The sequence below is a fragment of the Ceratotherium simum genome, chromosome 8, assembly GCF_057802395.1.
Source record: "Ceratotherium simum simum isolate JZ-2026a chromosome 8, ASM5780239v1, whole genome shotgun sequence".
In the NCBI taxonomy this organism is placed as follows: Eukaryota; Metazoa; Chordata; class Mammalia; order Perissodactyla; family Rhinocerotidae; genus Ceratotherium; species Ceratotherium simum.
Window position 1 is genome coordinate 22009196 of NC_141907.1, and position 14999 is coordinate 22024194.

At 37.4% G+C, this 14999-nt stretch overlaps 1 protein-coding gene across 3 annotated transcripts in view; it reads left to right on the forward strand.

The window, feature by feature from the left end:
- The window catches only part of STIM2 (stromal interaction molecule 2), a 151325-nt gene extending 138558 nt beyond the window's left edge, over positions 1-12767 (forward strand). For all 3 annotated transcript variants that reach the window (XM_087434159.1, XM_087434160.1, XM_087434161.1), the window contains 2 exons: positions 4798-5071; positions 9970-12767. In XM_087434159.1, the coding sequence (XP_087290285.1) occupies positions 4798-5071; positions 9970-10447 (752 nt within the window). In that variant the 3' untranslated portion in view covers positions 10448-12767. The remainder of the gene's footprint in view (positions 1-4797; positions 5072-9969) is intronic.
- The last annotated feature ends 2232 nt before the right edge of the window (positions 12768-14999 follow it).

A 14999-nucleotide genomic window follows, 5' to 3' on the forward strand; every position in this document is an offset into this window, starting at 1 on the left:
CATCCTTTGAATCTTTCATTTCAATGACTATGTTTTTGTTTCCATTAGTTCTTCTTGATTCTTCATAAAAGCTACCAGTTTTTTAATTCCTTGTTCTTTTCTCATATTTTCAATTTATTATTTTACAGTTTAATGATTTCAAACATCCTTACTTTTTAGTTTTATTTGATAATTGTATTATTTTATGTTCTTGATTGATTATTGCAGCTGTTTTTTGAGTTTGCGTAGTAGGTTGCCTTCTGGGTTATATTTTTTACTGAGCTATTTTAAAGGGACTTGCTTGTTTTTTCCTGGAAAACACTTTGTGAGGGGTAGGATTACTCCTCAAAATGGTTTCTTTTGCTTCTGGCAGAAGTTTCAAGGGTATCACTTATTCAGGTACATTTTTTTTGTTAACTTTTTGGATTAGGGTTTCATAGACCTTTCTGGTAGTATAAACTTGAACTCCAAGCTAATATGAATTAGCCTGTATTGAGTTTGAGTATTGAATACCCAGAGTATTGAGTTTTTCATAAGAGCCGTTTTACATCCCTATTTCCAGAGATCATGCAGGGAAGAAAGTTTCCTTGTTCATTGGTCAGTTTTTTTCTAATGTACTCTTTCATTGAGGAATGTATCCTATCTAGGCCTAGGCTTTTATCCAGAACACTCACTTACAATTCCACCTCATCTGGGCTCAAGACGTCACTTATATCCCCAAATTAAAACCCAAACCCTTAAATTACTGAGACTGAGAACCTCCCACAGCAGTTCCAGCATCACTCACAGGCCTGTTAGCTCTTACTTTTAGTCTCTCTGTTTTTGCATCTGAGAATTTTCTCTTCCTCCTTGCAAACTTAGCTATGCATTTAAAACTATTGATGTATTTTAGTCAGCATATCAGAATGTCTGAGGGTATTTAAAGTGTGTTGTTGGAGGTTGGGAAATATGTGGTCAGGTTATCCTTGACTGCCATATTGCCAGAACCAGACGTCCGTATATTACTTATTATTTTTGGGTGTTGGTATTGGGGGAATCCTTTATTACAAAACAAAAATTTACCTTCTCTACCATAAGAAAATACAGCTTGCAAAATAGGGTCATATTAAACTGCTCTGCTTCTGTATGTAATTGATAGTAGAAAGAAATTTATTTCTGAGATAATTTTTCAATATAGTGAACTTGAATGTTTCATTTGCTCCTCTTATAAATCACAGGAGGGGATGGGTGTCCGCCTTCATTGGGAGTTAATAACAGGTAGATATCCTAAAACATATTCACATTTGTAAAGGAAGACTTGTTAGAAGGCCAAAGTGCACTGCTTTTTAATCCTACATGAATTTTATGGGGTTTTAACTATATGCAGCTCTTTGTAAGACTGTTCAAGCAACAAGGAAGGACCCTCAACTCTAAGTGTATGTAACTCTAATGGAGGGATTTGTACATTTTTCTAGGCAAAAGAGATGGCAATATATGTAAGAAGAAAAATTTTGGAAAAGATTGTAGAGTTGTAAACAATTTCTAGATGTGACCCATTTATTGATTCTCATCTTTATGTTATATTCTTTATTGGATTACTTAGAATTTTCCTCATATAAACTATTTACTTCCTTCTTAAAACTTCATGCACTGTCTTTCTGTCTCTGTGAGTAGTACTCATTTTTCCAAGCAGTGAGTCTTTATTCTTCTCAGCCCTCCTCATCACACCTACAGTCATGACTGAATCTGGCTACACTTTACTGCGTATTCCAAATAACCGGGGAATGAGAATGGCTGCATTACATGCAGAGACTTGTAGAGCTTAATTATCTGTGCCACATTGGACACATTCTTTAAGTATTTGTAGGATATCGTTTCTTCCTTGGCAAAGCAAGAACATTGGACTAAAGAGTTTCAGGGTCTCTTCTAGTTCTCCAAACTAGGAATCATTATAAATAAGTGAGAGAAAGTTCGGTTTGCCTACTAAATTACAAATATTTTCATATTATATAATTTGTATTTGGAAAAAGCCTTGTACAGTTTTGAGGGAGGTAGTCAAAAATTCTGAAAATATTCCCTTTAATTTCACCTGATTTTCTCCTTATCAATCCATCAAGTTATTTCCTGGGCTTTTTGTGTTTGAACCATTCATTGATTCACTCAGTAAATACTTATTGTGCGTCTGCTTTTTGCCTGGCACTATGCTACTTGTGATGCCATGTTGAACATGATACGCAATTACTGCTTTCATGGAGCTTACAGTCTAATGGAGGACAGACAAGAGCAATGTGCTACGATAAGTTACGTGATGGGGAAATATACTGTGGTATTGCCATGTGAACACAAGAGGGCAAACACTGACCTCAAACTTGGAAGGGTTGGAAACTTCCTGGAGGAACTGCCATTTAACAAAGAGCTGAAATGGGAGGTTAAGAAAGAGATGGGGAAAGGAGGCATGGAGGCAAGAGAGAATAATTCTGGGAGCTGAGAGAGGTATACTGTTCCCAGTGTTCTGTGACAGAGAAGAGGGACACTAGTTCCCTCTTCCGAAATATAAGCTAGGTAAATAGGGCATTCTATGCCATGTTAAGGAGTTTGACTTTATTCTAATCCTAAAAGTAATGGGGAGCCATTTAAGGATTTTAAGTGATAAAATGTTACGTTCCTTTTCCATTTTAGAGTGATCAGGCAGGCTGCAGCATGGAGAATAAATTGAAGGAGAAAGATCAGTTATTAGGCTGGTACAGAAGTACAACATAATACAGCAGTGGTGGGGATATAGGGAAGTGGACAGATTTGAGAGTTATTAAGGAAGTAGAATTAGAAACACTTTATGATTAACTAGGTGTGGATTATGATGGAGGAAGAAGAATCCAGAATGCCTGTTTCCAGTTTAATTAACCGGGTGACTGGTGGTGTTATTTACCAAAGTAAGGAACACAGAAGAAGGAGTGGGTTTGGGGAGGAAAATGTCGAATTCAGTTTGGGCATCCAAATGTCTAGTAGGCAGTTGGATGCAAGGTTCTAAAGTTTAGGAAAAAGTTTAAAGCTGGAGTTACAGATTTCGGCTTCTGTAGTCTGCAGATGATCATCGAAGTCATGGGAGTAGATGAAATTTCTCAAGAAGAATAAGTGAAACAAGAATAGAACAAGGCCTCTATAGAACAGAACTTTGAAGAACAACAGTTAAGGGACAGGTAAATATGGAGCAGGTGAGAAAGTGATTAAGAAAAGTTAAGGAGAGGACAAAGTAATAATATCAGGTGGTCAAATGTCAAGGAGGGATTGAGATACTCATTGAATTGAGCAACAAGGGAGTAGATTATAACTTTGTTGAAAATAGTTGCAGTGAAATTATACATAAGCATTTTACAGTTTCTTTGATGAATGAGTGAAGATGACGTAGTAGAGAAAGTAACGTAGATAATTCTTTTTCATAAGAAGGGAAGAGAGAGATGTTAGCTGAAAAACAGTCTGAAGGTAGAGGAGGGTTTTTTTGTTGCTGTTGTTATCTGTTTGTTTTTTAGGTTTTTTTCAGCATTGGTTTTTAAATACTAGTGGGAAATAGAAGGGAGAAGATGAAAATCAAGGCAACAGAAGGGATAATCCATAGGGTCAGGTCCTTGATCTTGGGGTAGAGAATGGGACAGATAAGTGGAAGAAATACAATGTGTGAACTAGAAAGGTAGAAAAGTGGTCAGTCTAAATTGTCCGATTTCAAAGATGGAGCAATTCTGAATGATGGCAAGACAAGGTGTGAGAGTGAGTAGTGGTGGAGTGGAGTAGAGGTAAATGTCTGTTGAGAAGAGATGAAAACCATGATTGGTTAAGGTGCTGGATAGGTCTTACAAATGAGATTGCTCAAGTTGATGATAGGTTGGATGGACTGGTAAGAGAGAGAACGACCGGGAAGTGACTAGTGAAGTGGAGGTGAAAAATTCATGTGGCTTAATAGTGTGAGCTTCAAAAGGAGCACATTTTTATAAAAGGGTGTAGGAGTAAGGGTTTACAGACGATATTGGGGAGTGAGAAGGCCACCAACCTGACGTTCTGATGCTGCAGTATATGAGGTATACAAGAATGAACAGCTTCAGCTTGAGAAGTTGTTCTTAGGAGAGCTATGTTTCAATTAAGGCAAAGAAATGGAATGCCTATTCAATGAAGATATTAAGCATGTAGGGGAAGTTTGTTTACTACCTGCATGGATCTAGACTGAGACTGGTAGCAGAAACAAGATAATCTAAGACTTCTGGTAAGTTCCACAATAATCAGTATTCAAGAAACAATTTTGGTCCAGCCTCTGCCTAGCTAGCTATGAGACTATGTATACAGTATTTAAATGATCCTTGATTTAAAAATTCTCCAAGTTCAAACAAGTTGTGCTAACTCAAGAGATATCCGTTGAAAAATCCAACGTTTTTTTTACTGATAGTTTTCTTCTTTTAATGTTAAAATTCACGAAAAGGTTTGCAACAAAGTACAGATTCCTTATAAATATGCTGTATTGGTTTTTAAATTGAAAGATTTATCTTGGGTAAATTTTTAAGCCTTTGTGGTTAGTAATGTCAAATTTTATATTAAAGTCTCATATGTTTATGTTCACGTCTGTTTTTTAGACCTATTTTCATTTTTGTTACATTTTTATTTTTTATTTCTTGATTTTCCTGAGAAGCAGTATAGGTAGGTGATGGAGGATGGCAGTGATTGCACAGTTACTTACTTAAATAATGGTAGATTATATGGTAACATATTAGTAACATCACTTCTCACACCACTTTGTGGTGTGTGTAAAAGGAGCATAAGATTTTATGAGTGTTTTTATTTATGTTTGGTTTTCAGGGACCATGGCTAAACCTGCTGGGTCATTAGCCAGAAGCAGTAGCTTGTGTCGCTCTCGTCGCAGCGTTGTGCCGTCCTCGCCGCAGTCTCAGCGTGCTCAGCTTCCTCCACATGCTCCTCACCCGTCACACCCTCGGCATCCCCACCATCCCCAGCACACACAGCACTCGCTGCCTTCCCCTGATCCAGATATCCTTTCAGTGTCAAGTTGCCCTGCTCTTTATCGAAATGAAGAGGAGGAGGAGGCCATTTACTTCTCTGCTGAAAAGCAATGGTATTGGCAATGAATACACTACAATATATGTTGGGCTGGGTGGGTGTGAGGTGGGATGTGGGAGGTGGGAGTGGGGTAGGTAGGAGTGGTGCATTGTATGAGTTTTCTATTGCTGCATAACAAGTTACCACAAACTTAGTGGCTTCAAACAACACGCATTTATTAGCTCTCAGTTCTGTATGCCAAGGTCCAAGCACGGGGTGGCTGCTCAGGGTCTCACAAGGCTAAAATCAAGGTATTGGCTGGGCATTTTTCTCATTTGGAGCTTAGGAGCCTCTTCAAAGCTCTCTTGGTTGTGGCAGAATTCAATTCCATGTGGTTATAGCCCTGAGGTCTGGTTTCTGTGCTTGCTTTCAGCCAGGGGCTGCTCTCAGTTCCTAGAGGCTGCCTCCTGTTGCATGCTATATGTGGCCTCCATCTTCAAAGCCAGCAACAGAGAATATCCCTTCTGTCAAATCCCACCTTTGCTTTGAATCTCTGACTTCCTCTATTTCTGATCTCTAGACCCAAATTTAAAAGGCTCACCTGGATACTAATCTCTCTATATTAAGATCATCTGGTTTGGGGCCTTAATTACATCTGCAGAATCCCTTCATAGCAGCACCTATATTAATGTTTGATTGAATAACTAAGTAGGAGAAGATGTGTGTAAACCAGGGTTGGGAATTTGAGGACCATCTTAGATCTGCCCACCACAGACAAAGGTAGATATTTTGACATATAACTGCTTAGAGGCCATTGCACACAGTTGACTCAAGTCTCAGAACATAAACCTGTCTTATGAACAGTTTTATATGTAAAATATAAAGGTATGAGTTTAAATATACTTGAGCACAAAGAAATATTAAATATGACTGAATTTTTAAAATATTTGTTGCTACTTAATGATTTAGTCTGTTATGTGCTAGTACTTGCTAGTAACAAGTATCAGATGCCAAAGGTTTAAGAAAAGGTCAGGAACTTAGAGGAGGAAATTATGTTCATAACAATTCTTGCTATAAAATGGGTATAGCAGCAGTGTATGCTGGTCAAGCTTAAGGACCCCAGTGCTCCATGAGACCTGTTGCTCTTGAGGATCTCTCTTTCTAAACCACATTCCTCTTATGGAGCAGTATGATATTAAGTGACAGAAAAACTGGTGTTAATTTCTGATTAACTGTCTTACTGTCCTCATATGAGAAATAAAACCAAAGGGAATGGGCTGGATGTTTTCCATGAATGATCCCACATAGCTCTCTATCATGTGATTCTTCAGTTGACATCATCATGAAATAATCATTTTTCTTACATAATTGTCTCATCTACTAGTGAAAGTAAATTTTATCATTAGCAAGTGAGCATTATAGCATATTCTTAAGGAGACAGTCCAGGTTGTGTATCCTCATTGCCCCTGGAGAATTTGGTGCAGCTTTGCTTGGTCAGCACTGTGTGACTAGTTTTTTGTATAACTTTTGCAACATAACTACAATCACCAGCAAGAGGATGCTACTGACAGAATCATAGTCAGTAGCAAGACGGCTCTACTCACAAAACTAATTTTGTGTGGCTTGTGGACATTAGTAGGAAAACTCTAGAGCTCTGCTGCCCAGTAGACTTTTTTGTATTGATGGGAGTGTTCAGTCCTCATTTCAAATAGCAATGTCAAAAATTCACAGGTAGCTCATAAATATGAGAATTTGGATTCAGAAAATTTTCCTTCTCTCCATTTTCATTGTCTTAAGTGTTGAACCACCAGAATTCTTACGAAATAGTAATAACTACCTTTACTATTTACTGATCTTTTATATTCTATGCATTATGCACATATACATTCATTTAAACCTCTCCTTGAGTTAAGTGTTGTCATACATGCATTAAACTTATATGAATTCAACTACACGTCACTGGGGAAAAAAGGGAAATAGAAAAATAACATAAATGGTACACATAGTTAAGATCAACATTCCAAAGAATACATGCTCTAGAAAAACTGGGAAATTTAAAGGACTAAACCCACACTACAAATCTGAGTAGTTGTGCAGAAGAAGCAACACTTCAGATTGTTACTTTTTTTGGAATTAGGATGTTAGAACTAGAAGTAATGTTAGAGATGAATCAAATTCTCTTACAGATAGGAAAATTGAGACCTGTTTAAGTGATTTGCCCAAGGTTGTACAGCTGGTTAATGGCAGGACCAGGACAGGAATCTAGGTCTCCTAATTTAGATCAGTATTCTTTTCACACATCATTGAGATTTTAGAGACTAGTTTTTGAAATATTTTTAACCTAGCTTAGAATTTCACATACAAAGCAGCCAATTCACATGGCAGAATAGAAAGTAAATTCATAAAATTGTAACTAAATCAGCTTCTGGCTCTGGAAGCTGGACAGCGTCAGGGAACAGTTATATGTATGCTGTTCGATGAATGGACATCCACCCCAACAAGAAGCCTAGCAAAAAAGTCCCTACCAGTGATGGATTTCTGAGCCATTTCTTCCACTCTGAACTGCCTCTTGCCGTCTGTTAGCACTACGCGTTATCAAGTTGTAAAAGCACTGGAAAATTGTGCAGTACGTGTAACTGTATTATATGAAAGCTTTATTTAAGTCTTTATTTGCCCAGGGGATTTTGTACCTTCTGAGAGCTTGTAGTGTAATAAAGACAGTCTTCACATAGATGTGTGAGTAAAGTACATAGAAATGACTAAATATTTTCAGCCATCCAATATATACCTAAAATATTGTATTAACACAAAATATGTCAAAATTAATAAACGTGCATATCATAACATGAATGATGATAGTAATCATAGCTCATCCAAGGTGAGAGATCATTCAGTTCATTCATTCTATAAATATAAATTTAGTCCTTGCTGTGTGCCGTGCACTTGCTGATAACTTGAGCTGCCAAGGTCCTGGCCTAGGTCTAGCTAGTGGATTATGATCATATGTGTTCTTGCCTTTCTATTCTGTCTTCAGCTCTCTTCCTTCTCCCACCTTATTTCTTTTGCTAATTACTTTTTACCTTGACTCTACTTTTCATTTCTTAATCATTCCTTTCATAGAGTGAACAATATTTATGTAAGGCATGGTGCATACAAAAATGAGTAAGACAGGATCCCTAGTCTTCAAGATCTCATTTCTTTCCTTCTCTCTCCGTCGCCTTCCTCCCTCCCCTCCTCCTCTCTCTCCCTTCCATTTTTTCTTTCATCACATATTTATTAAATACCCACTGTGAGCTTGCCACTATTCCAGTGCAGAGAATACAGAAGTTAAGACTCCCTGGCCTCATTAAGTTTCTTTTCTTCTGGGGAAACTGAATGTAAATAAGTTAATGTGAAATATTTTATGTAGTGATGCGTTTTGGGATGCTAAACAAAGGCAGGTAAAAAGGAAAGAGAAGGCTGTTTTAGATATGGTGGATAGGAAAAGCATCTCTGGAGAGATAGCATTTGAGCAGTGACCCCAATGACATGGAGAAGTAAGCCATGTAGAGATGGAGGGGAAGGAAATGTGAGGTGGAGGAAACAACATGTGCGGAAGCCCTGAGGGAGTCACAAGATTGGCATGTGGGAGGAACAAGGAGGAGGCCATGGTGGAATGAAGCGGAAATGGTAGGGCATGCAGCTGAGGGGGTAGTCGTGGGCCTGATCGTACAGGACTTCATGGACTTGGCAAGGACTTTGGATTTTAGCCTGGGTGTGAGAGGAAGCACTGGAAAGTTTTGAGCAAGAGAATGATGTGCTCTGATTGCGTTTTTACAAACCACTTTAATGGCTGTGTAGAGAAGTAACTAAGGAGAATGGAAGCAGGGAGACCAATTAGGTGACTTCGTGGCGGTTCAGGAAGAGGGATGGTAGCAGTGGGAGAGTGAGAAGTGGTGGATTTGAGGTATATTTTGAGGGAGTGGCCAAGAGCATTTACTGTATGTTGGCTTTGGGGTTGTGAACTTTGTTTTTCCACTCCCCCTTATTTCTCTTCTCTTTCCACTATGGAGAAAGAGGGGAAAATCATAAAGGAATAAACCTGTGAGAATTTATTGAATGTTTCCTTTTTAAAAAATAGCATTATCAGGGCTGGCCCGGTGGCATAGTGGTTAAGTTCACGCCCTCCGCTTTGGCGGTCCGGAGTTCACAGGTTCGGATCCTGGGTGTGGACCTATGCACTGCTTGTCAAGCTATGCTGTGGCAGTGTCCCATATAAAGTAGAGGAAGATGGGCATGGATGTTAGCCCAGGACCAGTCTTCCTCAGCAAAAAGAGGAGGATTGGCAATGGATGTTAGCTCAGGACTAATCTTCCTCACTAAAAAAATAAATAAATAAAAATAGCATTATCTCATTGACTTTCATGTCCCATCCATGCCCCCACCCTGTTGTACCTCAATTCCCTTCCTCCTTTTTTTAAACTTGGGAGAACTTAACATTTTAGCTTAGCACATTCCTTTCTTTCTTCCTTAGGAAGTTATATTTCATCAATTTAATGACTGAAAAATTAAGTAAAGGGAGAGGTAGTGACTAAAAGGCATCTTTGTGATTTAGAAAGAAAATGTCAACTGTGTGATTTAGAAAGAAAATTACTCAGTATTGAAACAAAACATAAAAGTAGCTGAAATGATAAGAAAAAATTGTAAAATTTAAACATTTCTATTTCTCTGACAGTTGAAGGTATAAGTTATAATATTTCTCAGATTGGAAGCTTTCATTATTATAGTTTCTGTTAAAAATTAAACATTGAGTTTATATTATTTAAAGTAGTAACTTTCTAATTTTGTTGAAATGTATATAGAATTTCAGCATTTCTCCCTTTTACGTTTTGTTTTGATAGATTAAACAATGGAAATTGTTTTAGTTAGAATGTCTGCTGATACTCTTAAGAACATACTGATTTTAAATTTTACCTTTGCCTCTATCTCATCCAGGGAAGTGGCAGACACAGCTTCAGAATGTGACTCCTTAAATTCTTCCATTGGAAGGAAACAGTCTCCTCCTTCAAGCCTTGAGATATACCAAACATTGTCCCCTCGAAAGATATCAAGAGATGAACTGTCTCTAGAAGATTCATCCAGGGGAGATTCACCCATAACTGTAGATATCTCTCGGGGTTCTCCTGATTGTGTAGGTCTGACGGAAACTAAGAGTATGATCTTTAGTCCTGCAAGCAAAGTGTACAATGGCATCTTGGAGAAATCCTGTAGCATGAACCAGCTTTCTAGTGGGATCCCGCTGCCTAAACCTCGCCACACATCGTGTTCCTCAGCTGGCAACGACAGTAAACCAGTTCAGGAGGTCCCAAATGTTCCCAGGATAAGCAGCATCCCACATGACCTTTGTCATAATGGAGAGAAAAGCAAAAAGCCATCAAAAATTAAAAGCCTTTTTAAGAAGAAATCTAAGTGAACTGGCTGACTTGGTGAAATTCCATTTGAGTGGCATCTTTAAACTTTTATCTCCCACCCTCCACTCCCCCTTTTTGTTTTAATTTTAGGAATGTAACTCTATTGGGGCTTTCCAGACTGGATGCCATAGTGGAATGTCCTTAAGGGCAACTGTCTACTGTCTGCTTATTTAAATGACTATATAATCAATTTGTCAAGCCAGTTATTACTGAAAAATCATTGAGATGAGACAGTTTACAGTCATTTCTGCCTATTTATTTCTGCTTTGTTATTAGTGATGTATATACAACGTTTTGTTGAAAGCCACTATGGACTTACAAGCTTTAATGGACTAGTAAGCCAGCATGGGCTTGCAAAAATTTCTTGTTTACCGGAGCATCTTCTTATCTTTCCACAGCTATTTACGTCCTGGACTGAATAACTTAAAAGAAGTAAAACTAATTGCACTACTGTTTTCCAGACTGGAAAAAAAAGTCTCTGCAAGTGAAAGAAACTGTCTAGGGTTTATAAAATGACTACGGATAGGGGACTGTTTTCACTTTTAGATCAAAATGGGTTTTTAAGTAGAACCTAGGGTTTCTAATTGACTTGATTTCTGGAAATGAAAACCCACGCTTTTATATGGGAAGCTTCTTTAAATGCATTTAATATTATAAAGTTTCAAGTCCTGCTGTAAAGATCATGTTGTTTTGTTTTTCCCAGGGCTTTCACTGTGATTTACTGCATTGCAGGCTGTATGATAAAATATAAATAATTTGAAGAGAAAAGGCTCTTGATTCCTTATGCAAGTGGAAGAGTTAAAACTTGGTTGAAGGACTTAAAACATTCACAAGCTTAAACTGAGGTGGGGGGCTGTGGGGATCCAGGCACTTGTTTACAGACTGAATAACTGCAAAGGATTTATGGTTTGTGAAGAATTTGTACTGTGGAAAAGATAATAAATCAGAGACATTATTGTGTGGGACTGTGCTGATTTTTGTTGATAACACTCCACTAAAAACACTATATGTTTTCTGAAGAGCTGTGTAAGCTGTATTGTTGCTTAATTGCAATATAGGGAATAGTGATGTTTTGAAAGCAAGTTGTCAACAAATTTCTTTCTATTTTATATTGTTTGTCATATTTTTATGTAGTTTGAAATGTTTAAATGTTCTAATATCAAGATTAACAAATATAAATTTATGGTGCATTTAGATTGTGTTGTATTAATTTGTAAACTTTGGGGTTCATTAAACTGATAGGTTATTACAAGGGTAGCTTTTACTGTGAAGATTGTCACTGAGCAACAAAGTACATTAACATCTGGGGAGTTTCTGCTTAAACTATTTCTTTTAAAAATTCCATCATAAATGCAATTTGGTTAATGCAATGTGGATGGATGTTTGGGTGAACAACTGATACATATTAGCTAGAAGGATTTTTCAGCATTATGGCTAAAATACATAATGTCCAGCCCAGTCCTGTTTAGATGAAAATGCTGATTGATAAACAAGAAGTTTATTTGAGATTTGCTCCAAGGAAATACTTTATTAAGAATATGAACACTTTCCTGTAAATTGTGATTGTTTATTCTTTTTAGTATTATTGTTAAAAACTGTTAAGGTCTTGAATGATATTTATATACACAGATATTGATATATTTAATAGTGCTGTAAGGGGAAAACTTGATTGAAACGAACGTGTTCTGGAGTAATTATAAGGTAAGATAACCTTGAAAGCTCAAAAGTTGGGAAACATAGGTTCTAAAGTTGTGTAGGACGGGGGAAAAATTATGCATAAAGAATTGAAAAGCGTTCTTGAAAGTTTCTTCGGAGTGAAGGAAATGCCTTATCTTCTTTCTTCTTCTTAGAACCAGACAGGAATTCTTCCCTTTGAAAAGTGCAAAAGGGATGAGAACTTTGTGGTTGGATGGGTAGAAAAGGTAAAAGCTGTGGGAGCCTGGAGGAAGATCGTGGGAGCTCTAGGGGCTCCCAGCAAGGCCCGCTGCTTGTTGAGGGTTAGAAGGGAATTCCAGATCAGAACCAGGTGGATGCTAGAACTTGTGGTTGGTGGGGGAGAGGCTGGCCTCAGTAGAGTGTGGGCCGTCTTATGTCAGGGAACACATCATTCGTGCTCAATTGCACACACACTCATTTATAGACAAGTTCAACCAAGGGATATTTACTGCTTTATGTTTCTTGTAATATTTGCTTTGCATTAGTACAATGCTCTGTATTTGTAAATTCAACAGAAAATAATTGAGTTTTGGAAAGCCATGATAATTTCTGTATTATATCATTTATACATGAAGAGTTGGGCATTAATATAAGTTTTAAAAATTACCTGTTTGTTACCTTATTTTAACCTTATAAAACTATCGTGTTTCCTTGATTTTAAAAGTAATTTCTTCCTTATTCTAAAAAACATGATAGAAAAGTATAAAGAAGAAAAACAACAGCAGGTAGGTCAAATTCTACTGCCCAAAATAATCGCTTTTATTTTTTTATTTATTTATTTTTTTGTGGGGAAGATCAGCCCTGAGCTGACATCCCTGCTAATCATCCTCTTTCTGCTGAGGAAGACTGGCCCTAAGCTAACATCTATTGCCAATCCTCCTCCTTTTTTTTTTTTTTTTTTTTTTCCACCAAAGCCCCAGTAGATAGTTGTATGTCATAGTTGCACATCCTTCTAGTTGCTGTATGTGGGATGTGGCCTCAGTATGGCCGGAGAAGCGGTGCGTTGGTGCGCGCCCAGGATCCGAACCCGGGCCGCCAGTAGCGGAGTGCGCACACTTAACTGCTAAGCCACGGGGCCGGCCCATAATCGCTTTTAATATTTTGGTATGTTTTCTGCTAGATCATTTTCTATATATTGATATATGTTTTACACAATTGAAACGATGCTATATATTTAGTTTTATGTCATGCTTTTTCACTTAATATAAGCTTTTCTCCAGCATCATTAAAAACTCTTCATAAACAACATTTTAATGACTATATAATATGCCATTGTATAGATTTACCATAATTTTTAAATCATTCTTTTACTATTAATCATTAAGCTGTTTCCAAATTTCTGATATGTGGAATAATAGCATTTAACCTTTATTGAGCACTCTTTTTGCCAGGCACTGTTCTAAACTCTAATATATATTCTCATTTTATCTTTACACAAACCTTGTAAGGCAGGTACTGTTTTTTGTGTTTTTGTTTTTTTTTGAGGAAGATCAGCCCTGAGCTAACATCCATGCCAATCTCCTTTTTGCTGAGGAAGACTGGCCCTGGGCTAACATCTGTGCCCGTTTTCCTCCACTCTATATGGGACGCCGCCACAGCATGGCCTGACAAGTGGTGCATTGGTGCACGCCCGGGATCCAAACCCAGGTCGCCAGCAGCAGAACGTACGCACTTAACTGCTAAGCCGTGGGGCTGGCCCCTGTGTTGTGTTGTTTTTTTTTTTTAAATTACCAGTTTATTGATGAGGAAACTGAGCCCAGAAATTAATAGTTTGCTGAAGGTCACATAGCTGGTGAGTGGTAGAACCACGTTTTTAACTTCTAAGTCATACCACATAAATTCAAATTGACATTTTGATTCCTTACGATATATATTTTTTAGAAGTACATAGAAAAGCATAAAGATATTTTTAGTTTATATGTATGTGTATGTATACACTCACGTAGTCTCACATACATACCTTGAGCATAACTTCTTTCAAGCTTCTTTATCCATTTAGCTGTGTTTGTCTCCCCCCAACACTTGAGTGTGTGAGTGCCCTTTTACTTCACTCCATCTTTTCTGAATTATCATTTGGTTAAAACTTTGCTAATTTAATAGGTAAATAATGTCTAGTATAGTTGGAAAGTTTTTTCATGTGATGTATTTTTCATATCAGTGAATTGTCTGTTCATGTCTTTTGCCCATCAAGTTCTTGGCATCCGAGTGTTTTTCTAAACCTTTTACACAGTCCTTCAAATGTAGCTATTCTTGTATTCTTCATTTGCCAACTAAAACTGATTTTTTAAAATCATATATGTATTTTTCATGCTTATTTTAAAAAGTAAGTGAAAGAAAAACCTAGATTTAAGTTTTAGTCATATTGATCTCCTATTTTTAGGTCCTGAATGAGAGAGTAGATTTTCCCCCAAAAGTGACAGATAAGAAACAGTAGAGAATTTGCTTAATGCATTAAACAAGTATTTAATAGCCTGCCATGTACCGAGCATGATGATAAACTCTGGAGGTATAGAGACTAATGTGACAGGCACCTGCCCTAAGGGAGCTCGGTGTCTAATAGGGGAGACAGATCAAACAAAGATCCTTGTAATAAGGGCAATGATAAAAAGGTAAACGTTGGGGGGATGGGAGCTAATGGGGAGAGGGATTATGTAGTTCAAAAGTGTATTAAATCATAGATTATTTAATTTAATGGTGCTAATTTGCGAAGGACGTGGAGAGATTTGCAATGGCTGAAACATACAGGTCCAAGGGCAAGTTAGTTTTAGGGCTTCTACTAACTAGTAATCTAGTTCCACCAAATGACCTTGCAGTTACTGAGTTCCAGCAAAACACTTT